This window comes from Anas platyrhynchos, chromosome 16, assembly GCF_047663525.1.
Source record: "Anas platyrhynchos isolate ZD024472 breed Pekin duck chromosome 16, IASCAAS_PekinDuck_T2T, whole genome shotgun sequence".
NCBI classification, from domain to species: domain Eukaryota; kingdom Metazoa; phylum Chordata; class Aves; order Anseriformes; family Anatidae; genus Anas; species Anas platyrhynchos.
The window spans coordinates 7145153-7168916 of NC_092602.1; the positions used below are offsets into that span (position 1 = coordinate 7145153).

General features: G+C 60.5%; 4 protein-coding genes across 5 annotated transcripts; 2 read left to right on the plus strand and 2 right to left on the minus strand.

Moving 5' to 3' along the window:
• The first annotated feature begins 519 nt into the window (after positions 1-519).
• DDX54 (DEAD-box helicase 54) lies at positions 520-6263 on the plus strand. Its single transcript, XM_027470314.3, has 20 exons — positions 520-674; positions 1046-1172; positions 1268-1338; positions 1419-1604; positions 1694-1743; positions 1856-1897; positions 2049-2144; positions 2230-2351; positions 2609-2670; positions 2781-2912; positions 3226-3436; positions 3840-3974; positions 4178-4399; positions 4491-4564; positions 4645-4842; positions 4970-5115; positions 5202-5315; positions 5467-5571; positions 5730-5833; positions 5931-6263. Exons 1-20 carry the CDS (start codon positions 609-611, stop codon positions 6152-6154), a joined length of 2487 nt encoding a protein of 828 aa, XP_027326115.3. The 5' UTR covers positions 520-608; the 3' UTR covers positions 6155-6263.
• A 121-nt stretch (positions 6264-6384) lies between these two features.
• On the minus strand, positions 6385-9134 carry CFAP73 (cilia and flagella associated protein 73). Of its 2 annotated transcripts, XM_072024301.1 has the most exons (7): positions 8601-9134; positions 8178-8286; positions 7898-8002; positions 7648-7821; positions 7228-7449; positions 6865-7023; positions 6385-6783 (listed from the first exon to the last, which is right to left on the minus strand). In XM_072024301.1, the coding sequence occupies exons 1-7, from the start codon at positions 9005-9007 to the stop codon at positions 6652-6654; spliced, it is 1308 nt and encodes a 435-aa protein (XP_071880402.1). In that variant the 5' UTR covers positions 9008-9134; the 3' UTR covers positions 6385-6651. The 2 variants fall into 2 exon arrangements, with proteins under 2 accessions (XP_071880402.1, XP_071880401.1); XM_072024300.1 differs by having other exon boundaries at positions 7228-7821.
• Positions 9135-9667: 533 nt separating this feature from the next.
• Positions 9668-18450, minus strand: VSIG10 (V-set and immunoglobulin domain containing 10). Its single transcript, XM_072024302.1, has 8 exons — positions 18208-18450; positions 16633-16917; positions 13434-13715; positions 12327-12614; positions 11709-11819; positions 11305-11317; positions 10333-10487; positions 9668-10205 (listed from the first exon to the last, which is right to left on the minus strand). Exons 1-8 carry the CDS (start codon positions 18290-18292, stop codon positions 10144-10146), a joined length of 1281 nt encoding a protein of 426 aa, XP_071880403.1. The 5' UTR covers positions 18293-18450; the 3' UTR covers positions 9668-10143.
• A 2600-nt stretch (positions 18451-21050) lies between these two features.
• PEBP1 (phosphatidylethanolamine binding protein 1) lies at positions 21051-23631 on the plus strand. The gene is made up of 4 exons (XM_027470279.3): positions 21051-21250; positions 21525-21634; positions 22229-22329; positions 22766-23631. The coding sequence occupies exons 1-4, from the start codon at positions 21116-21118 to the stop codon at positions 22981-22983; spliced, it is 564 nt and encodes a 187-aa protein (XP_027326080.1). The 5' UTR covers positions 21051-21115; the 3' UTR covers positions 22984-23631.
• The last annotated feature ends 133 nt before the right edge of the window (positions 23632-23764 follow it).

A 23764-nucleotide genomic window follows, 5' to 3' on the forward strand; every position in this document is an offset into this window, starting at 1 on the left:
CATCAAGTCCAACTCTTGATATAGGGAGAGAAGAGGTAAAAAGAGGGGGAAAGAAAGGGGAAGGGGGGTAATATAGGGAAGAGGGGGTAACAAGAAGGGGAAAGGAAGGGGTAAAGGGGGTAATATGGGGGAGAGGGGATAACGAGAGGGGGTAATATAGGGGGAGAGGGGATAATATAAAGGGAGAGGGAGTAATATGGGGGAGAGGGAGTAACAAGGGGAGAAATACAGGGGGAGAGGGGGTAACAAGAGGGGATAATATAGGGGAAGAGAGGGAAAGTAAAGAGGGAGAGAGGGTAACAAGAGGGGAAAGGGGGAAACGAGGGGGGATAGGGGGAGAAAAAGGGGAAAAGGGGCTACAAAGGAGGAGAGGGGGAAGCAAAGGGGGCAAGAAAAGGCGGAGCGGGGGATCAAAAGAGGGAAGGGGGCGTTCAGGCGGGCGGCCGGGGGGGGGGGGGGGGTCGGCTGCGAGGAGCCCGCACCTCGGGGGGGATCCCCGGGGGTCCCCAAACACCCTCGCCCCGGTGGTACCGGGGTCGGGCCCGGTGCCGGGCAGTGCCCTCCCTTTCCGCCCGGGGCCGCCCCCGCTTCCGTGCTCCACGGCCGGGATGGCGCCGCCGCCTCGCAGCCGCCGCCAGCGGGGCCCTGGAGGGGCCGGGGAGCGGCGACCCCAGGTACCGGGGGGGACCGGGGGGTACCCGGGGCATGGGGGGCTTGGGGGCACCGGGGGAGATCGGGGGGGACCGGGGGTGGCGGCGTGTCCCGGCGCTCCGCGTGTGGCCGCCACACCGGGACACGCGGGGCTGGGCTGCTGCTGGCACCGGGGTCCGCAGAGCCCGTCCCAGTGCTCCCAGTCTGCCCGTCCCAGTGCTCCCAGTTTCCCCAGTCCCCACGTGGCACTGGTACCCCCTGTCCTCATGTCCCGGTGATTCCACGTGCCGGTGTCCCCATGTCCCACTATCCCCAGTCCCCGTGTCCCAGTGTCCCCAGTCCCTGTGTCCCGCTGTCCCCAGTGTCACCGTCCCCTCTCGCCGCCCGTCCCCAGGTCCCCGCGGCCCCGCTGCCCGCCTTCCCCAGCGCCGATGCCGAGGACGATGCCACTGCCGAGGACACGCAGGCCATGGTGCGGGCGCAGAACAAGAAGAAGAAATCCGGAGGCTTCCAGTCCATGGGTGCGTGTGCCTGACTTTGGGGGTCCCCAACGCTGTCACCCCCCAACCCCATGGGCATGTCCCTACCATCCATGTCCCCTCATCTGTCCCCACAGGTCTCAGCTACCCTGTCTTCAAGGGCATCATGAAGAAGGGCTACAAGGTCCCGACGCCCATCCAGAGGAAGGTGAGACCCTGGGGGTGTGGGGGCACTTTTGGGATCCCTCCACCTCTGTGGGGTGCTGAGGGCAGGGCTGTGTCCCGCAGACCATCCCAGTGATCCTGCGTGGCCGTGACGTGGTGGCGATGGCACGGACGGGCAGCGGGAAGACGGCCTGCTTCCTCATCCCCATGTTCGAGCGGCTGAAGGCGCCCAGCCCGGCTGGGGCACGTGCCCTCGTCCTCTCCCCCACGCGTGAGCTGGCCCTGCAGACCCTGAAATTCACCAAGGAGGTATGGGGATGAACAGGGACCGTGGTGGGCTTGGGGTTTGGTTGGGTGCTGAACCTGCTAACGACTCCCCCGTGTTTCTCACCCCACAGCTGGGCAAGTTCACCGGCTTGAGGACAGCTCTCATCCTGGGAGGAGACAAGTAAGCTGTGTCCCCACTCTCCTTGTCACCCCAGCTTCCCTAAAACACCCCCAAAAGTGCCAAACCTCGGGGCGGTGAGCTGAGCTGCCCTGTGTCCTCCCCCTTCTCGCAGGATGGAGGACCAGTTCGCGGCGCTGCACGAGAACCCCGACATGTGAGTGTGGGCACAGGGAGGGCACCTGGTGGGGAAACAGCCACCAAGATCCACCAGGGCTGGATTTGGGGTGGTGCAGGGAGCCCCTGTTGTCCCTCACGTGGCCCCATCACCAGAACCAGCTCGGTGTAACCATCTCTGTCCCACCCAGCATCATCGCCACCCCGGGACGCCTGGTGCACGTGGCGGTGGAGATGAACCTGAAGCTGCAGAGCGTGGAGTACGTGGTGTTTGACGAGGCCGACAGGTCAGTGAGCTTGGACGAGGTGCCCTTGGCTGGCCACGGAGAGGTGCAGCGGGCTCTGTGATGTCCCTTGTCCCTTCCCCTACAGGCTCTTTGAGATGGGCTTCGCAGAGCAGCTCCAGGAGATCCTGGCACGGCTCCCAGGCGGACACCAGACTGTCCTCTTCTCCGCCACGCTGCCCAAGCTGCTCGTCGAGTTCGCCCGGGCTGGTGAGAAGCGTGGGGCAGATGGCAGCTGCAGGGCTGGGTTTTGGGGCTGGATCCAAGGCTTAGTGGCCCTGTGAGCTGTCAGGGATGGGGATGTGACCCAGTCCCTCAGCTGTGCTCGACACAGGCCCAGGACTGGAAAATCCAAGCTGGGTTGAGGCTGGGCCAAGCAGGTGCCCCAGGCTGGGAGGGAGCTGGGGGCTGTCCCAGCAGCGTGTCCCCCACCCCACCCACATCCTCTGTGTGCCCGTGTCCTGCAGGTCTCACCGAGCCCACGCTGATCCGTCTGGATGTGGAGTCCAAGCTCAGCGAGCAGCTCAAGGTGAGCTTGAGCCGGGCTTTGTGCTCAGGGTGGGGAGCTGGCAGGGTGCTGCGGGGTGTCCCCAAGAGCGTGGGACCCCAGAAGGGCTGAGCTCTGCCCTCCCCCTGCAGCTGGCTTTCTTCCACGTCCGCGGGGACGACAAACCGGCCGTGCTGCTCCACCTGCTGCGAAACGTGGTGAAGCCCCAGGACCAGACGGTCGTCTTCGTGGCCACCAAGCACCACACGGAGTATCTCAAGGAGGCAAGTGGCATCGGGGGCACACGATGGGTGTGGGCAGGCTGCAGGGGGGCCCCTTCACAGACCCACGTGGGGTCTGCATCCATGGGCAGGTTCCTGCTGGAGTCCCAGCCCATTTCTCCTGGTTGAAGGAGAAATCCCCAGCACGTGAGATTGTGGAGATGCTGCATTCACCAACTCCTTAAAAAAAAGGGCAGATTGCAGTGGGTTTGGGATCTGGGTGGGTACCCTGGGGTCTCGGGAGCCTGGGGGACCCCGTCCCTCAGCTGAGGGTGCATTTCCAAGCGGGATCTGATCACTTTTCCCCCATCTCTAGCTGCTGACAGCCCAGGGCATCTGCTGCACCCACATCTACAGCTCGCTGGACCAGACCGCCCGCAAGATCAACATCGCCAAATTCGCCCAGGGCAAGTGCCCGGTGCTGCTGGTCACCGACGTGGCTGCCCGCGGGCTCGACATCCCCATGCTGGACAACGTCATCAACTACAGCTTCCCCGCCAAGTCCAAGCTGTTCCTGCACCGTGTCGGTGGGTGGCAGCGCCCTGTGCGACCCGGGGTCCCTCAGGACGGGCTGTCCCTCGTCCCCTGTTTTTAAGGGTCTGGTCCTTGCGCCTCACCATGCTGGGAAACCTGCAGAGAAGGCGCTGATCCCCTTGACTTGTTAGGGATATGGCTGGGGCAGGAGGTAGCCATGGTGGGGGCTGTGATGTCCCTGTTTTCCCAGCTGGACTGTGTGCCCTCCTCAGGGCAGGGCTCGTGCCTTCCTTCTGGTGACACGTGCACCTCAAGGTCCCCTGCCTCTAGGGACAGGCTTGGGGCAGTGGCTGGGTCCCCTTTTGCTCCCTTCCCTAGTGACCCACAGCCCCTTCCCAGCCCAGGCGTGCTGCCTGTGGCTCTGGTTTCCCACTTTTCTACTCCTCTCCCTGCCAGGTCGCGTGGCTCGAGCCGGCCGGAGCGGCACTGCCTACTCACTGGTGGCTCCCGACGAGATGCCCTATGTCTTCGACCTCCACCTCTTCCTGGGGCGCCCGCTCATCCTCGCTGGTGCCCAGGAGCTGCCTGCAGGTAAGGCAAACCCATCACAGACATTGGGGTGACCGCACGTCCCTCCAGGCTCATGTCCTGGCCGCACATAGGGTTTATTTTTGGAGTCTGTGGTCTTGTGGCAGCCTTTTGGGCTCTCAGAGAAGCGATATGCTCCTATTACAGAGGTGCAGATGGAGAAGGGAGGGTGGGCGAGCGATGACACGGTGTCCCCTGTGCTCCAGGTGCCGACGGGGTGCTGGGCCGTGTCCCGCGGAGCCTGGTGGACGACGAGGAGTGCCTGCTGCTCACGGACCACGAGGGCTCTCTGGAGCTGCGCAGCCTGCGCCGGGTGGCCGACAACGCGCAGAAGCAGTACCTGCGCTCCCGGCCCGGCCCCTCGCCCGAGTCCATCAAGAGGGTGAAGGACCTGGACACGTCCCAGCTGGGCTTGCACCCGCTCTTCAGTGAGTGCCGCGGGGACGCCGAGGGAGGGGACCTGTCCTGTCCCCTCACTGCTGGGCTGATCGGTGTCCCCTTCGCACGCGTATTCTCCAGGTGCTTGCTTCGAAGACACGGAGCTGGAGAGGCTGAAGTTTGTGGACAGCATTAAAAGCTACAAGGCCAAGGCGGTGAGTTGAGGCCTGACAGGATGGGAGGGGAAGGTCCCTGCGCCTGCAGCATGCAGGACTCGCTCTCTCCCCCCATGCAGACCATCTTTGAGATCAACGCCACAGCCCGCACCATGGCCAGCGCCGTCATGCGGTCCAAGCGGCGCCGCGACCATGCCCTCATCCAGAAGTACCAGCGTGGGCAGCAGGAGAAGCGGGCAGCGGCTCTCCAAGGGCAGGGGCTGCGCCAGGCCCCCCCTGAGCCCGAGGAAAGGGAAGGAGAGGAGGAAAACCTCCAGGTAGAGGCGCAGGGACAGGGCTGGGCTATGGTTTTGGGGCCAGCACAGTGTCCTGCAGGAACCTGGGCCCCTGGGTTGGGCTGGCAGGGGGACACAGCTCCCCCAGCCCCCTCCATCCCCTTCCCAGGACGTGTTCTCCGCCGTGGTGGGACGCAAACGGAAACGGGGCCGGGATGGAGAAGACGGTGCCAGGAAGAAGCCGCAGCAGCCGGCACAGCGGGAGGAGGAGTTCTACGTCCCCTACCGCCCCAAGGACTTCGAGAGCGAGAGGGGGTGAGTCGGGGAGCAATCCCGCTGCCCTCCCACAACATCCTGCAGCTGGGGGGCTGCTCTCAGCGCTCCTTTTGTCCTCCCCGCAGGCTGAGCGTGGGCGGCGAGGGCAGCGCCTTTGAGCAGCAGGCAGCTGGAGCCGTGCTGGATCTCATGGGCGATGAGAACCACAACCTCAACAGGAGCAAGCAGCTGCTGAAGTGGTGAGCAGGGAGGTCAGGGTGGCCAGGGGAGAGAGGGTTGTACCCCAAGGAGGTATTTTTTTCCAGTTGAAGACTATTTCTTGCTGTCAGACTGTGCAGGGGCAGTTAGAGGTGGACTTTCCGCCACTTCCTCCCCCTCTGTCCTTCCCAGGGACCGTAAGAAGAAGCGGTTTGTGGGGCTAACGGGCCAGGAGGACAAGAAGAAGGTGCGGACAGAGAGCGGGCGCTACATCAGCGGCTCCTACAAGAACAACCTGTATCCTGCCCGCGGGCACTGCGCCCTGCAAGGGGAATCGGGAGGCTGAGGGTGCCAGCACCACGTCCTGCAGCGGGGGAGCTGCCCGGTGCTGGGGCCGGGGAGGGAGGCTGGGCATGTGCTGGGGAGTGGCTGCACATTCCCTTAACCCAGCCCAGCTATGAGAAGTGGAAGCAGAAGCAGAAAGTTGACGAGCGGGACGACGACGAGGAGGACGAACGAGGCAGGGAGCAGTTCAAAGGGAAGCACAAACGCGGGCAGGGTGAGTACCCCAGCAGCCCCCACATAGCCCCCCACTCTCTCTCTCTGGCCTCCCAGCGTGGTTTTTACCTCCTCCTCTGCCTGCCTCCATCCCGCAGGACGCCGGCAGCCTGCCACGCGGGGCAAGGTGCGCTCGGAGCTGAAGACCAAGCAGCAGATCCTGAAGCAGCGCAAGGCGGCGGCCAAGCAGCGCTTCCTGCAGCGCGGGGGCCTCAAGCGCCTCAAGGCCAGGAACCGGCAGCGGGTGCAGGAGCTGCGGCAGATGGCCTTCGGGCGCCGCGTGGGCACCACCAAGAAGGGCAAGCTCCGAAAAAGGCTGTAGGAGAGGGGAGCGGGACAGGTGCCGCAGCACGGGGTGGCCAAAAGGCTTCCCCCCCTTTTGCCTGGACATGCTGCCAAGGAGAGACATTAAATCACCGGCTGGTTTTGGAGCCTGCCTCCTCTTGGTGCTTGATGCGGGCGGCTTGTGACTGGGGTAATCCCTCCCCGAGCTGCGGCCCTAAAAGAAGCAGGTGCTGCAGCTCCACAGCTGGGTTGTATTTTGATGGGAAACGGTTTTATCAGCACCAACAGCCTGAACACGAGCAGCTGCTCCCCATTCCCCCCAGGCAGCTGGGGCCCAGTTGCAAGAGGGCACTGGGGGGGGCAGGCTCTGTCCCAAGGCACTTGGTGCCCCACTGTGCAGGAGCTGTGTTGCCTCTCGGCGTTCCTGGGCTCGTTGGGGAGCCACCTCCATCCCCAGGGAGGTGCTGGCGTCCTGCAGCTCCCTGCTGGCCTTGGCAGCCTCATCCCAGGGAGGATTTGCCCCCAGGTTGGGACTCACTGGTGGCTCGGAGGCCCCGTGACAGCCCTGTGGTGCCGGGGGCGGGTGGTGGTGGTGAGGCCCAGCCCCGGCTCCTTGGGGCGCAGCTCAGCGCAGATGGCAGCCAGGTCCTGCAGGCACAGCAGCACCTGCGGAGATGGGGGCTCTGATGCCACAGCCCTCCAGGGAGAGGGATGTCCCCGTGTCCTTCCCAGCCCCACTGCACTCACCATGTCCAGCTGGGTCTCTGTGTCCTCCAAGGCCACGTCCCTGGGGACCCTCAGGTGCTTGGTGGCGAGCTGGAAGAGGCTCAGCACCGCCATCCGGATCTGCCCCAGCAGCAGGGCCTTGTGGGCGGCCGCGCTCTGGATCTGGGTCCAGCAGGACTCCTGGGGGATGGACGGACGGACAGACAGACAGCCCTGTGCCCCACATCCCCTGCACCTCCCTGCACCCCCAGCCTCGTGCTCCCTCCCCATCACCACCCCACAGCCACCTGCCCTCCACAGGAGAACGGGGCCACGATCAGGGGCTTGCACTCCAACCCCTCGCCCCCAAAAGGGGGTCCTGGGGGTCCCGCAGCCCCCCCTTACCCCCTGAAACACATCGTGGCGGGCGGCCTCCAGGCGTGCACGGAGCTGGAGCACCTCATCCCTGCCCTGCAGGAGCTCACCGCCGGACTCCTCGTGGTACCGCTGGAGCCGAGCCCGGCCCTGGGCCAGCCTCTGCTGCCCGGCCTCCAGCTGCTGCAGCAGGGCTGCCCGCACCCCCACCAGCGCCCCGAAATGGGCCAGCATGGACGGGACGTCCTGGAACTGGGCGGTGGGAAGGGGACGAGGGGTTACAGGAGCACTCAGCCCACCACAGTGCTGCTCACCCTCATTTTGGGGGTTATTTCGTGCTCCAGATCCCCTCACAGATGCCCCCAACATGGAGCTCAGAGTGCTGGTGGCCCCGGAGGAACACAACCCCGGGGGGACGCGGGATGGGGACGCGCCTTTTGTCACACTCACCCGCCCCGTGGTGGCCACCACACCCCGCAGGTACTCCCCAAAGACCTGGAGGCCCTGCAGCCGCCGTCGCAGCCGCTCCCTGCGCCTCAGCAGCCCCGCCAGCTCCTGCTGCAGGCCGTCAGCATCGGTTCCCCTCCATGCCACCCGTGCCCGCTCCCTCCTGGCCGCCGAAACCTGGGGGCGGCAGGGACGGTGGCAGCGGGGACGCGGCCACATTGGGGCACGGCGCTGAGCCCGGTGGTGCCCACACCTTGAGGAAGGCGTCGAAGCTGAGGGCGACGTCGCGGAGCTGCTCTGCCCGCTGGCCCAGCCGCTGCCGGCGCCGATCCAGGTCCTCCATCCTCCGCCCAAATCCCTGAGGTGGATTCGCCGCGGCACCCAGGGGTGGTGGGGAGCACAGTGAGACCACCGCAAACCGCGGTCTTGGTGCCACTTTGGAGGGGTTGCCGGTGGTTTCGATCCCTCTGCGCCCACCAGGCACCCCTCTCCTCGAGCAGGGGGCACACGGAGGGGCTGGGGGCCGCCCGTACCTCCCGCTGGGCCCGCAAAGCCCCCTCCACCTCCACCAGCTCCCTCCTCTTCAGCAGCAGGCGCGTGGAGGAAGGCAGCAGCGACACCGAGTCCCCCGCAGGCACCGTCCTGCCCACAGCCCCACGGAGCCCGTCAGGGCCAGCTCGGGACCCCCAGACCCCAAAGGAACCCCCCTGAGCTCAAGGGAGGGGTCCCAGTGATCACCCATGGTCGCCCCGACCCCACCTCCCCTCCTGCTTCAGCCTCCCCCAGCCCTGACACTGCCGGGGATGCAGCCCCCTGCCCTGACCCCCCTGAGGTGCAACCCTCAAACCTCTTCTCCAGCCCCCCTGCACGCCCCTAAATCAGCCCCCAAACCCCCCCAGCTAACCCCAGGTGACGGGGAGCCACAGGAGGGCTGGGGAGGGGGGCACGTCGCCTACCAGAGCTGCAGCTTCTCTTGGAAAACCCTACACAAGCTGTCCTCCAGCCCCGGGGACATTTTGGGGTGGGGGTGCGGAGGAGCAGGACGCCGGGCAGCCGAGATGGCGGCGGCACCACAGAGCAGTTGCCAGGGGCAGCCGGAGGCACCTGCTGCCTCCCACGGGGATTTCCCTGCCGCGGCCCCAAACGTCACCCCACAGGGCAGGGACACGGCCCCATGGACCCCAACGCGTCCCTGGGATGTGTCTCCGGGATGTGTCCCCCGCCATGGGGGCCCTGCTCGACCCCAGCCCCAGTGGGAGGGCAATTTGGGGTGCTCTGCCCCCCTCCTCCTCCCTGCGCGCCCTCCCAGCCTTTCTTTTCGGCCCCAAAGCCCCAGGTGTGCTCCCGGAGCCCCCAACCCCATGTTCTGCTCCCCAGAGCTATTTTGGGGGCTCCATGGGGTTACATCTGGAGGTGGGTCCCCCTCGCAGCCCTCTGACCGTGCTCCCCCTCTCCCAGGGCCCCCTCCTCACCTCCTTCGGGCTCTCCAGAGCCTCTCCCTGCACCCCAGTCCCCCCCAGCCCCCCCACAACCCTCTGCCCCCTTTCAGAGATCACCGTGCACAAGCAGACCCCAAACGCTGCCCCCACAAGTGCTCTGTCCTCCCCTTACCTTTTCAGCTCCACGTCCTGGCGGGGGCTCAGCCCCTGCTGCCTTGCCCAAGGTGTACACAGCTCCCCCCGTGTGCCCAAGGGTCCTCTCCCCCCTCGATCCCCTCCTCCAGGTCCCCTCATTCCCCCCACACGCTCTCCAACCCCCCTCCACGCCCCGTGTGCGTGCCCACATCCCCCCACCCAACCCCTCTGCTTACCCGCAGAGGGATCAGGTTTGATCCGTGCCTTGATCCCCTCCCAAAACACTCTGCCCCCCCCGGTGACCCACCCCACAGACCCCTCCAGGTCTGCCCCAATCCCCACTCCCCCTCCCCATTCCCTTGTGGCCAGGCCGCAAATTCCAGCTCAGCTCTTCTAGCTTAGATCCACAGCAACATTTCAGAAGAAATTGGGGAAAAATTATTTATAACAAAAACAGTCAAACCTCCCCCCCCCCAAAAAAAAAAAAATCAGCATCACCCACATATTGCCCTGCCCCTGCAGCACTCGGTTTTTGTTATCCCAGGGCCCTGCCACTTGGCTGCAGCCCCACAGAGTCCCCCACAGCCCTGGCACCGCTCACGGGGACCGAGCCAGAGCCCGTGCAGGTACCCGAGGCTGTGGCAGGCACTGAGGTGAGTGTGGGACCCAGCTCCTGAGCTCTGCGCCTGCGCCACCTCGTTAAAAAGGATACCTGAGATGGAGAGGAACAGGAGAAGAGGGGAGAAGCAGAGGAACAGGGCTGGGGGAGGACGGAGAGCTGGGCAAAGGAGCGGGGTGCTGAGAACCAGCTGCAGGGCGCTGGCAGTCCCCGTGCGGCCACGCGGCAGTGGGGATGCCTGAGGCAGGGCTCCCAGATGGAGCTGTGTGCTATGCGCTTCCACGAGAAGGACGGAGATTATGTGCCTCATGCCTCTTCTCCTCGTGTCTTCTGCAGAGGGACCTCGCCGTGCTGCTCGCCGTCATCACCTACAGAGCAGCAGCACCTCAGCAAGTGCCAAGGAGGTGAGAACTGGGGTTCCTCCCTCCCCAGAAGCTGCTTTCCAAAATCCCACAGCTTCACAGCTCCGGCCCCAAAGCAGGCAGCAGGGCTCACCTTCTGCAAGGCAGCTCAAGTAGGCAGCCGGGGTGCTGCTCCCATTGACCAGCTCGTACTTGGAGCTGCTCACCGCGTCCTCTTCCCCCTTCTCCTCCTCATAGTCGTCATCTTCCGAGTCCACCAGCACCAAAACGTCGCCCGAGTCCTGGCTCCTGCGGGCAGCAGAGCAAGCAGAGGTGGGCTGAGAGGCTGAGGACAGCTCGTCCTCACCCCGTCCCTCCAGGCTGCCTCTCCCCTGGCTCAGACACCTCTGCAACGCACCAAAACGAGCGGGTTTTGAAGGGCTCTCCCAGCCTGCACTAACCGTGTGCGAAGGACAGCTGGTTTCACACCCAGGCCGCCCCCAGCACTCTGCACTGCTTCCCATTCATCTTCCAAAGTCCTCCAACCAGCTCCTGACCATTCATGTACTACACTGCCACAGCCCCTCCCGAGCCGGGTTATCCTCCCCTCCTGCACACAGGGGGAACTGGAGGCACCCACACCAGAGTCTTCCCATGCCGCAGCACTGCAGCTGTGGGAACACAACCAACAAGGGCAAGGAGAGGGAGCAGGGCCACGAGCAGCAGGAAGCAGAGAAACCCAGCACAGCAGAACCCCGCAGAGGCATGTGCAGCTCTCAGACATCCCCAGGGAGGGAAGGACGCGGTGCAAGCAGTGCAGAGAAGCAGGAGGTTGCTGTTTCTATTTACTCACCGTGTTTTAGGGCTTGGCAGCACCAAGGAGAAGCTCTCCTGCACGGCCTTCCCCCACGCTACCTGGTGCCTCTGCGTGGCCAGAGGCGAGGCCAAGTGCTCTCCTCGTCCTCCCGCTCCCCGAGCCACCCCTGGGTTGAGCCCTCCTGTTCCCACCCCAAAAGCCCAGCTTGGCTCTGGTCAGCCCGCCTGGCCCCTGCCCTACGGGAGACCACAGATATCAAGAGGCAAACTAGTGAGTCTGTGCAGGGTGGGACAAGGAAAATCAACTCACCTGAACGCAGCACCTAAACGGGAGAGAAGGGAAGGGAAAAGTGCATTAGAAACCACCCCCAGAGCAGCCGGTGCTGGTTTTGCCACGCAGCCCCCGCCTGCGGGATGCTCTCTGGCAGGCAGAGGAGGTGCAGAGGAGGAGAGTTTCTGCCAGAGGGGAAAAGCAATCAGCTCGCCCACACATAGCGAGAGAGCTTGGGAGAAAAGGGGAGAGCAGGGATGGCTCTGCGCAGCTCAGCTCCCTGCGTTTCCAACCCAGCTCCTCCAGGGCTGACAGGGATTTTGTCTGGGAGCAGGATGAGGCTGAGGGGCTGGGGTAAATCAGCGGGCAGCGCTCCAGGAAGGACGGGAGGGTTAGGGACTGAATGAACCCCTGCCCCAGCTGGCGTGGGGGAGAGCTCCTACCTCTGAGGCACAGGAGGGGGTTGTAGTACAAGATGAGCCCGGAGATGGTGAGAACAGCCATCAGGGACAGGGTCGCCACCGCGCCCACGACTCCAACGATGTTTGTTGGCTCTGCAGACAGAGGAGACACGGGCGGCCACCTTGTCAACGGGACACGGATGGATGCTCTCGCTGCACGTCTCAGCGCTGCCTCAGCTCTGATTTCCCATCGCTTCAGTCCCAGCACCACGCAGGGTGCGAGGCTCAGGCCCCTCTGCTTCACCGACATGGAAAACACCACCACGAGGCCCCTATTTCTGTGTCCACGTGTATTTAGCAGACGCAAATCAATCCCCGTTGCAGTTCAAGCAGCACCCTGAGTGCTCCTCTACCCCCAAAACACACAGGGAAGGACCAGGGAAGCAGCTGTGCCCCTCTCTGAGTCCCATTAAAACCGAGGTGAGGAGAATTGGGCCTTTTCACCCTGGCACGAAGGAGCCCAGCCCTGCATCCCACTTGCTGTGAGAGTATCAACAGCCAGCAGGTTCCCAGGAGCAAGCAAAGCCCCCGGGGCCTCTCCTACAGCTGCAGGGATCTGCGTCCCTGCCTCCCACCGCAACCCCATGCAGCCCCACTCACGCTTCACCGTCAGGCAGACGAACATCTCCCGCAGCCCCACGGGGTTCTGCGCCTTGCAGACGTAGCAGCCCCCGTCGGTGCCCTGGGAGCAGTTCTGGATGGTGAGGCGGGACACGTTGCCCTCCTGGGCGATGAGGAACCTCCCTCCGGGCTGGATCTCCGGCTGGGTGATGCCCCGCAGCCAGCTGAGCCGGGCCGCCGGCACGCCCTCGGTCAGCCGGCACGTCAGGGTCACGTTGTCACCCACCAAGCAGGTCTGCGGGGGGTCCGATTCCAGGGAGGGGAGCTCTGAAGGGGGAAAAAAAAAAAAAAAGAAAAAGGGGATGGCGGAGTTTAATGCAGCAGGAAATCACCATCTGACAAATTAATAAGCGTTAACAGAAGGAAGAGTTGCTGATGGGGCTCCTGATGTTGCTCATGGGACTTGAGCAGCCTTCCAAGGAGCTCTGAACAATGTGCAAGTTGCTCACAATCCTATTTTGGGCACCTGCCTTCACATCCACAGGCAGGAATGCTCAGAGGGCAGCCTGTGGGAAGATGGCAGAGAGAAGGAAGGCAGCCCAGGCATTTTCCTTGGGAGGCGCAGAGTTCTCCTGCAGCCCCAACAAGCCTTCAAGGACAAACACAGCTCAGGTTTTCCAAAGCCACTTTCATCAGCCCTTGTTAGAGGCTTATGGGGGACTGGGGGCATGCACAAACACTTTGCCATAAACCCAGCCCCAACAAACTTCATCTCAAGCTGAGCAAGGCACTAAAACCTCCAATCACCTTCTCCGTTGCAGACACAAGTATGAGTGTTTGCAGAGGTGAAAAGTGTGCTGCTCAGAGATTTGCCAGCCCCCGAAGTTGTACCCAAATCAACACATCGACAACAACCCTCCCATGCTGGATCTCACCTGCAGGACTTCTGTGCCTCGTGCAGTCACCCCTGCACGAGTCAAACCCTGCCAGGCAGCCTCATTATCATCCCCCTCCTGCCCCACTGCAAGAGCCAGCGAGCCTGACTACTGCCTTCGTGTTCTGGAGGGCAAAGAACGCCCGGGGTAACCGCCTGCCCCACCATTAGCAGGCTCATTAATAATTACTGTGCTGAGCCAGGCAACTCACTTATCTCCACAGAGCAGGCAGGCTCCTCCTGCTCCACCACGTGGCTCCCAACACACTTGAAGACTTTGCGGTGGGCGAGGTGGGAGCTGTTCAGGGTTTCCACGTGGGTGTCCGAGGACCTCGTGGAGCTGATGACCCAGCTGGAGTTCTCCAGATCGTGCCCCTCTTCCCTCCAGTGCAGCGTGGGGTGGGGGTACCCCCCAGGCCAGCTGCAGAAGAGCTGCAGCATCAGCCCCGAGGAGGAGGTCTCGGCCCAGCACTTCAGGGTGGACTGCGGTGGATCTGTCGGAAGAAGAGCACACTGTTAAAACCACATCCAAGTCACGGCTCTTAGCACCCCGGGGCTGGAAGCCCAGCAAGAGCTTGGTTTTCCAATCCTTCTTCAAAGTCTTTAGGGTTTCCCTGCCCGTCTGGCTCCCTGACCCCATGTCCCTGAGCCCTGGGGGACCACAACTCTGAACGAGGGCCACCAGGGACCAGGCTGTTCTGCAAAATGCAGCCCAGCAACCACTAACACACAGGGGAGGGACAAATTACTGCCACAGCTCTGTCTGACAGAGGTTGTTGTCACCGCATGAGGGCCCAGACTGCCTCTCACACCCCGCGCCGCGCTTTGCATCACCCACATCCCGCTTGTGGCAGTGGGGACAAACTCCAGCAAAGAAGGGCGGCAGGGTAAGCCACTGTGGCCTCGTGCCAGCACCACTGGGTAACAGCCAGGAGCAGGTTTGGTATCTCAGTGCAGACACAGCTAAGGGCTGGCAGGATGGGGCAGGAACCAACAGAACCCCAAGGATCCCTTTGTGCAGCCCGAGTTCCTGCCTCTCTCCCATCAGCTGGCTTCTTTTCGCTCCCAACGCTGGCCGAGAGCAGGGTTTTAGTGCAGAAACTGGGACGTACACACGCCCATACACACGCACGTGCCTGTGGAACAGCCACAGGGAGGGATTCCGGACTCTGATCCTGGCAGAACTGCCCCCGTGGCTGGCTTGCCTACTCCCAGAGCTGAACGAGACCCCAGTAAGAGACCAGACGCTGCCAAGCAAAGCCCCAGACAAGAGATGTCAGAGGGATGTCTGACACATAATTTGCCGAGCATTTATTCAGGTAACCTGAGAGGTGACATAATTTAGAGTAAGGGGAAAAAAAATCATAGCACAAAACCCACGTGAGCTCCAACAACATACCTGCTTGGGGCTCGGCTTTCCTGGAACTATGTACATGCATTTTTTTATGATCTTTGAAACCACCCTGCTGTGGCAAGAAATTCCTCTGTCACTTCCTCTGTTCCAGCCCTGGGGTGGTCTCGTAACTGCTCCTGAACCCTGGCTGTGGCTGACAAGAGCAACCTGCCAGCCCCTGAGTCATGGGGAATGGCCCCACACCGAGGGGCAGACCCTGCCAGGGCACTGCACGCCTTGTGCCGTCCCCTGGCACCTGCCTCCTAATGCTGTCAGCGTTGTATCCTAGCTCCCAGGCTCTCCCAGCACAACCCTACTCTTCTCCCTAAATGTCAAGAGCAGATCTGTTCCTCAAAAAGTAAAACTAACAAAATTTACCCCAAAACTAAGAACCTCTCACCCCCCCAGACCACTACAACACCATAAAACACCAGCAGAAACGGGCTCCACGCTCACAGAAGAGCCGAGAGAGACCCATATCAAATTGCACACAGACAGACCAGGAAATCCCTCGGAGGTGTGCAATTACACGTTTCCTTCACACCATGTGCTTCTTATCCCAACACAAACACAGAACAGCAGCCCAAGGCCATGGCTGCACCTCTGTCACATTGCTTTCTCTACTCCTTGCGTGTTTGTTTTATTTTAAATACAGCTTTAACCAGAAAAAAAGGTGCTGCCTGTGCCGGTCAGGTGCACTCCAGCCCAGGCCAAGTTGCTTCAAGGGCCAACACCACCGAGTGTGAAAAATAAAAGGCAAGTGCTTCTAACGTGAAGTTGGTAAGCTTCAGCTTCTGGCCTTTGCTGGTGCTGCTCCTGCTGACCAGGAGTCTCTCTGCCACCTATTTACGGACACCCCCATGGCATGTACCACCTGGGTGACCTTTGGAAGTTAACTGACAAGTTCCGCATTAACAAGTGAATTTCAGAGAGTGGGATCGACACTCGGCATGCCCACAGAGTTTCAGAAGGGGGAAAAAAATAGTATTGTAAGGAAGCCACCTTAAGATTTCGGACTCCCCCTTCCTGAGCCCCATGCCTACACATTCTCTGTAGCAGCCTGGGCTTTCTGGATTCCTTTGCTCCAGTCCTCTGTGACCCTCCAACCCCATCTGCAGGTTCCTCGCCCCAGGAAGGGAATTTTACCTGTGTTAACATTCAGAGATTTAATCTGTACTAAACAGGCACAACTTTTACAACACACACCCTTCACCAAAGGCTGGCAAAGGAGAAACACCCTGAATGCAAACAGAAAACAAGCATCACACTGTAAATGTTGACAAAAAGACAAGCAAGCAAGGAAAGAGCTTGTAAAGCACAGTGCCACCGCAACAGGAAAACTGGCAGCAGCCTTGCCCTCCCCTAAACCCTGGAATATGGGCTGGGGTGGCATAAGGACAGCAGGTCGCCGAGGGGCCTATGAAGATTTCTAAGGGAATGAATACAAATGGAAATGGGAGAAAGCACCAAAAGACATGAAAGGGAAAAGAAGCTGAAAGAATGACCTGTGCTGATAACAACAGGCACATCCCATCACACTGCTCCCACTGATAAATTTGAAGAACGTGATGTTTCTGTCAAAGTCAGAAGAATGCACTCAATGACCCAAAACTGGAAACTTCAGCTGAAGGCCCTCCATCCTCACACCAAAAGGATGGCAGCAAGGTTGGCACTGTGCATCTACTTCAAACATGTATTTCAAAAAATACGTTTATTGTGCAGAAGTCACCCCGATTCTGAGGCAATGGGCCACAGCTATAGGATGTGAAAGATCTGTCCAAAAATTAGCAATGAAGAAGGAACTGAAAAGGCATAACGAGGACTTCACAGCTGGCACGTTAACATTCGCTGCTTGTGAGTAAATGTTTAACTGAGTAATATCAGCCTGCTCACAGATTTTATGTGATAAAGCCACCTTCCCCTTTTCACATTAGCTTTCCACCAGCGCCAGGTTTGCTACAAAACTGGGAACCTGAGCGCCAGGCTGGGGGAAACCCACAGGCACGGGACAGACTTACTGGCTACCAGGAGCTGGACTCTGTGCTCATGGTCTGTCTTGTTTAGCACTTCCTTGCAAGTGTAGTTGCCTTCGTCCTGCAGACGCAGCTCTGTGATGCGCAGCGAGCTGTTGTCAACCAGGGAGAAACGGACATCGGGGGGGAAGGCGACCCGCGAGGAGAAGAGTGGGGGGAAAGAGTGCGGATCCCCTTGGAACCAGACCACTTCTGTTGCTTCTTTGGAGACATTTCGGCATAAAAGGAGGATGCTTCCGCCAACCTTCCCAAAGACCACTTCTTCTGTTCCTGCAAAATGGAAGGGAAGGTGTTAGGGATCCAGGGAACCTGCAAAATCCCCTTCCACAGCAAACTTTGCAACAAAGACTCGCACAAATGAATACGTGGTTTTCAGCAACACCAGGCAAATGGTATTCATCAACAGAGGATCCAGCCCTTCCATGCTGTTATGAATAAAAAAGCCATTTGGGGAACCTGCTGAGGTGCTTCATTACCACACCAAAGCCACTCCTCCCTGCCTGCCATCTGTTAACCCATTTCCCTCCCTTGATTTGCCTGCCCGATTTTTGTTCTGGTGGCCCTGAGGCAGGTATCCGGCCCTTGGCTCCAGAAGCCTACACAGCACTCCTTATGGAGCCTCGTCACCTCTGCAAAGGATCTCCACGATGCATTTGGCAACTAGAAATGTTCACGATCAGAAAGAGGAACACGGCTTAGAAGTCTCAGTGGGAAAGCAATGCCAGCTTATTTTTGCCCGGGGAAAGGGGCAAACGGCAAAAGCGACCTGAAGGAACTGGACAGGAGCCGCGTCAGGGCATCGGTGACACTGAATCGGCAACAATGAGAGCCCAGATTCACGGTCGTGGCAATGCTGGTGCTCACCCTGCATTTTGCTGAACCTCTGCCTCCTACTGCCCAAGCAACCTCATCCCTACACTGCCCGGGGAAAGGAACAGTAAGGGAAGAAAAGCCAAAGAACTCAACAAAGTGACTCTAACATCGGTAGCCACAGAGATAACTAAACTCTTGGCGTCTTGGTGGCCTCGTTTTATGTCTACCAGGCTTCAAGCCCTCCCAGCCACATCGCCTGCCACAGGGGACCTGAACCCGAGAGCAGACGCAGCCTTTTCCGAGGCAAAGGGCAGCGATCAGGCGCGCAGCCTACACCCAGAGGGCTGGCAGCACGGCGATCCCTGCTGGGGCATCTGAGGGTGGGTGGGAATTTGAAAGGGAAGGGGCCAACAGGTGATTTGGCAAGAAGAATAAAAATAAAACATGCTACTGCTGCACCTGAAGCCTCGACCATGCATTCTGCCAGGGCCAAGGCGAGCTGAGCCCTAGCCCCATTGCCACTGCTCTCCATGCGAAGTTGGCTCTAAAATGGGCTAAAACCCCCTAAAACCCCCAGCTCCGCAGCCCCACCGCGACTGGGGCGCTCGTTACTTTTACCAAAAAGTGACTTCTTAGTAATTAAATAAATAAATCAGCCCTTGGGACCCTCTGGAGCCCTACCCACGACTCGGGCTGAGGGACCGGCGGAGCCACCTCAGCGCTCGCCCACCCGCCCGCCCCCGCTACCTGCAGCGCCCCGGCGCAGCGCCAGCCTCCAGACGCAGAGGGCGAGGAAGAGCCGGGCCGGCGGCGTCCCGCCGGGGAGCCCCATCGCCCTGAGCCGCCGCCACCGCCTCCCGCTGCCTCTCGGCCCGCCCGGGAGGCGGCGCCGCCCGGCCTCCGCCCCACGGCTCCGCTCAGGTGCCTGCCCGGTCGCCCCGAGCCCCCTGAGGGGAGCCGACCGGGGGGCCGGCCGCCATTTTGGGCGCCCGCCTGCCCCCTCCCGCCATTTTGGGCGCCCCCGGCCCCCTCAGCCCATTTCCCCATCCCACAGTGAAACGGGCTGCTGGGCTTTTTTTCTCATAGAATTCTAAATATCGTAAAAGACCTTCAAGTTCATCTAGTCCAACCAACCCCCTACCACGAATGTCACCCACTAACCCATGTCCCCAAGCACCACGTCCAACCTCTCCCTGAACACCCCCAGGGACAGTGACGCCACCACCTCCCTGGGCAACCTGTCCCAACGGCTGGCTGCTGTTTCTGAGAAGAAATGTCTCAATTATTTCTCTTAATTATTTATCAGTTTTTTTTTGTAAGAGTGCTTTGCAGCAACAGGTGGCTCCCCCAGCAGAAAGAAGGGGCTAGGAGCCACCGGGGGCCCTGGGCAGGAGCAGCAGTGAGCATCTGCTGTGAGAGGACATCAGCTTGGGCACGGGCTGTGTGGTGCTTCGGCAGCAGCAGGCAATGCCCTGAATTCACACTTGGTAAAGGAAGAAATGCAAGGATTGTATGGATAAATCAAGACCTCCTGTCAAGGTATCCTTGGAAGAACGGGAACACAGGCAGTGGAAATCAAACCAATGCATAGAGCAGCGTAACACCAGCAAATTCAGATGTGGTGAAGGCAGGTGCAGCTGTGGGGCACTCCACTGGACTTGCCCCAGTGTATTCCAAGGCTGACTGTTGTCTTGTATTTGCTGTGGTTCCTGTACAGGCAGGACTTCACCTGAAATTGAAAGCCTTCATCATGATCAGCAGGTGAAACAGCCTGTGTGAAGTCAAAGTGAGGTGCTGAAGTAGCCAGTATTTCGCCAGTGTTTTTTGGGGGGTGTCACATAGTGAGCTCAGGTGTAGTCCAGGGATCCATACCAAGAGCATTCAGTGCTATGAGAATGGTGTTTCCAGAAACCAAAACAGGACACCTAACTGATGCCTGAAAGTGAGACCCCCCCACCCAGAGCATGCTCTAGCACCTTCTGTAATGCAACCACTTAAGAAACATCCCAAAAGAAGTAAGGCTGTGAAAAACAGTGATAAAGGACTATGAAGTATACCAAAAACTATATGATTTGGGGATAAAAGAATAGCTCAAACCAGAGCTGTGCAGGAAAGAAGTATAGCAGACAGCAGTGCAGACTGGAAGGAGGCAGCAGATGGAACATGTAAAAGATGAATTTCTCCGCAGCTGGAGAGATCCAATGGAAACAGAAGCTGCAGGGAACAAGGAAAGAGAAGGGTACAAATATTTTCAGTTTCTTTAAAGCCGACCCTTGGATTCCTGTAGTTGAGTGCAACAATGCACAGCAAACATGCTGCTAAACTCCAGCAGCAAATGTGTTAGAAGAAATAGTCCCTAGGAACAGGAGGAAGCACCTGCCTGTTTCTCCACCCTGTGGCTGCAGATTTGAAAGGCTTAAATAATAAAATAAAAGCTAAAATGCCACTTGCTAGAGCTGAGAGCTGCCTGGGAGAACCTGTCAGTACCACTTTTGTCCTTCTTGCAGCAGTGGTGTTTTGGGTGGGCCCTGGAGGCTCTGCTCAGCTGCCTCCCCTGTCAGGGCAGGAGTGGGAATAACTCCTTGCCCACCGCCCTTCAGCACAGGGCAGCTGCCGACCCAAAACAGCGAGTATCTGGGGCACACTGAGAATGATCCTAGCAACCACTTTCTCTTTCTCATCTCGTCCTGACAGGCGGGAAAGGATATGGGGATTCTTAGTAGGTCACTTAATTAACAAAGCAAATGAGGAGAGAGGAATGAGGCTCAGATAGCTCCATTGTGCTCAGCAGACCAAGGCAGGTGGTATGTGTCCTCACACAGGAGACTGATCCCGAGTGTACGTGGATCAGACTGACCCTGCTGCTCTATGCCTGCAGAGGAGCTGAGAGCGGGTGTCATTGAAGAGGACTCCTTCTTGTTGAACCAGGGAGGATTTCCAGCACGTATGGCAGCTGAAAACCTACACCTTGAATACAAGGGCTCTGGGCTGATGCCAAAGAAGAGGGTGGCTGGAAGCACGCGTGTTTCCGTAGGGAAGCGTGCGGTCAGTGCCCACGTGCAAAGAGGGAGCCTCCTGCTGCCAGTGGGGGACAAACCTTCCTGTGCCAGGACAGAGGCCTCAGCGGGCAGCAGCATGCAAAGATCGAGCCCTGAAGTGCTCCAGGGCAGGCCAGGGCCAAGGTGGGCTGGGAATAGTGATGCTTTGGGGTTTGATCTGTCTGATGCTCCTGCCCCAACTCAACCCACGTTGTCTCCAGCTGAAACCAGTCTGCTCCATGCAGCCCTGTGGGCTCCTTTGGAAACTTTGCAATGCTCACAGCCCCGCCTGGGGCACCTTGTGCACGCAGGGATCGTGTCCCTGGATCGTGGTTTACAAAGGGACCGGGGGCAGGGGACGGGCCCCGAGCCCTGCCCCACACGGGCGGCCCCCGCCGGGCGCTGCGGCTGCCGCCGGCCTCGAACCCGCGGCCCCGCGGTCCTCGGAGGGGAGGGGGGGGGGAGCGCCCAGCCAGCGGGGGGCGGGACCACGGCGCAGGTTTCCTCCAATGGGAGCGGGGGGCGGGCCGAGAGGCGGCGCTGATTGGGCGGCGCGGCTGTCAGTCACTCGGTCAGGCAGGCAGTCGCCTCAGCGCAGCGCCGAGGAGGGGGCGGCCATGGCGGTGGACCTGGGGCTGTGGAGCGGGCCGCTGAGCCTCACCGAGGTGGAGCAGAAACCCGCGCAGCCCCTGCGGGTCAAGTACGGCTCGGTGGAGATCGACGAGCTGGGCAAGGTGCTGACGCCCACCCAGGTGAGCGGGGGAGGCCCCCAGGGGGTGTGTGTGTGAGGGGGGGGGTGCGCCTGCCCCCCCTGAGGGAGCCACAAAATGGCGGCGAGGCTCCTCCGGGGGAGCAGCGGCCGCGGCCCGCCCTGGCTGGCGGTGGGGGACGCCAGGCTTTGAAGGCTTTGGCAGCACTCGTGGGTGCCGAGCGGCCTTGAACGTTCAGGATCGAGCGTGGCTGGTCACGCCTGGCCGCCGTGCGCGGCGCTGCCGGCTGCTCCCGCTGACGCTGTCGTCGCTGCAGGTGCAGAACCGCCCCACCAGCATCGAGTGGGATGGCTGCGACCCCCAGAAGCTCTACACGCTGGTTCTCACGGACCCCGATGCTCCCAGTAGGAAGGACCCGAAGTTCAGGTAATGGGGGTGGCCCTCTTGGACTGAGCTGAGGCCCAGGAGGAGGTGGGGAGCGTGATCTAGGTTATGGCAGTGGGGCTGGGGATAAGAAATGGCCCTGAATAGGATCAGAGCCCTTGCATCTCTCCTTGAGACAAGGACAGCGTGGGGAAGAAGCGCTGCTTTTGCCAGGGTTATTTGGAGGTCTCCTATACCTTGGAGAAGCGCAGCATTTGCAGCTCACTAACGTGAGCTGTGCGTGAGTTGGAACTAGGTCTCTTCGTGCTAGTAGTAAAATATTAAAGCAGGGACCAGCTCACTTCTGCTACATCAGGCCACTTGGAATCACATGCAGTGCTTGCTCTTATAGGGTCAGACTGTGGGCGTGGTGGAGCTGCGGGGCAGGATGGCAGCTGCCTGCTGGGCTCTGCATCCCGAAGGAGGCAGTTTGTGCTGTGGGCCTGACACCTTTGGGTCTGACCAACCAGGAGCAGCAGTGGTTAGCTTCAGTTACCTATTCTAACAATTTTGGGCGAAAACAGCTGCTCAGAGCAAGGAAGGGTCTTACCTGAGGGCTGTGACGCAGCCTGACTGCTTCTTGCTGTCTCCTTTCAGGGAATGGCATCACTTCCTGGTGACCAACATGAAAGGCAACGACGTGGGGAGTGGGACCGTGCTGTCAGACTACGTCGGGTCAGGACCCCCCAAAGGAACAGGTCAGTACCCGGCTGCAGTTAGGGGGAGCTGAGCCTGGCCGTGCTGTGAGCGAGCAGACGCAGTGCTCAGGGCACAGCCTGTGGCTACACAAACCTCGTGTGGTGCCGCAGGGGCAGCCCCAGGGGGCCTGCCTGTAGCCAGCCCTAATCACGGTGCCCTTTGGACATCAGGTAATGGATCCGTGCCCTTCTGCCTGAATTCAGTAGCTGGGGCAGGGGGAGCGCAGCTTAGGGCCAACGTGAGTCCTTCACACACCCCTTGTACATCTTTAAGCTCCTTTAGCTCACACTTATCCTGAGAACAATGGCAGCAGCTGCCAGCGTGCCCCAGGTGGATGCGGGCTTGTTCCCCGAGCAGCTGGGGTTGCTTCAAAGCCACCCTTAAATCCCAGAACTGCAAGTGAGGTGTGCTTGTCGTGCTGTCTCCTCCCCGCAGGGCTGCACCGGTACGTGTGGCTGGTGTACGAGCAGCCGAAGCAGCTGAAGTGCGACGAGCCCATCCTGTCCAACCGCTCCGGCGACAAGCGAGGGAAGTTCAAGGTGGCGGCTTTCCGCAGCAAGTACAACCTGGGGGTGCCGGTGGCCGGCACCTGCTACCAGGCGGAGTGGGACGACTACGTGCCGAAGCTCTACGAGCAGCTGTCCGGGAAGTAGGGAGCAGGCACCGCATGAGCACCGCGTGGCACCCCCGACCCCCCCAGAGCCCACTCAAAGCACCTCGCTGTTGTTCTGTTCGCCTGTGAGTTGAACCCGGCTGCTCCCGCACTGACCTGAGCTGAGCCATGACCTCGCTGCCGTCCACGAGCTGAATCCGCCTTGGTGTTGGCATGGTCCGGACTTGTGCTGTGCTCGTTGCTGTAGGCGCAGCCTGTAGCTAGCCCAAAAAGCTTTCGAAAAGGCAAGGGGCAGCCCCTCTGGGCTGACCTGCTCGGGGGAAGTCAAACCCTGTGAACCGCTGCCACTCGGAGCGGCCCTGCTGTGCTGACGGCACTGCTGTGGGTGCAGAACCACTCCTGGTTGCTGCTGGCTGTGCAGCCGTCCCCTTCCAGGAGGGGAGAAGGCAGCAGGCAGAGGGAAGCTGCTTGTTTTTGTTTTTTTTTCCCTCAAGTATTTGCCAATGAGGTGAACCACTGAAGTCATTACTTTAAAGATAACGAGTAGAATGAGGCGGGGAAGCTGCTTACCTTCTGATTCTCTGTTCTCTTCTGATCTCTGTAGCCCCTCGAAGCAGAGCGGCTTTGTTTTGTCCGTGTTCTGTTGTGACCAATGCGTGCTCACGGTGCAATTAAACACTTACCCAGGCGGGCGGTGTGCTTGTGTCCTTGGGGAGCAGGGGAGTGCTGGCAACTCGTCGCGGCGCCCTTCCTTCCTCTGTTCCTTCCCCTCCCGGTGCGGAGACGAGGCTGGAGCCCTGCGAGGGGAGCTCCACGTGGGC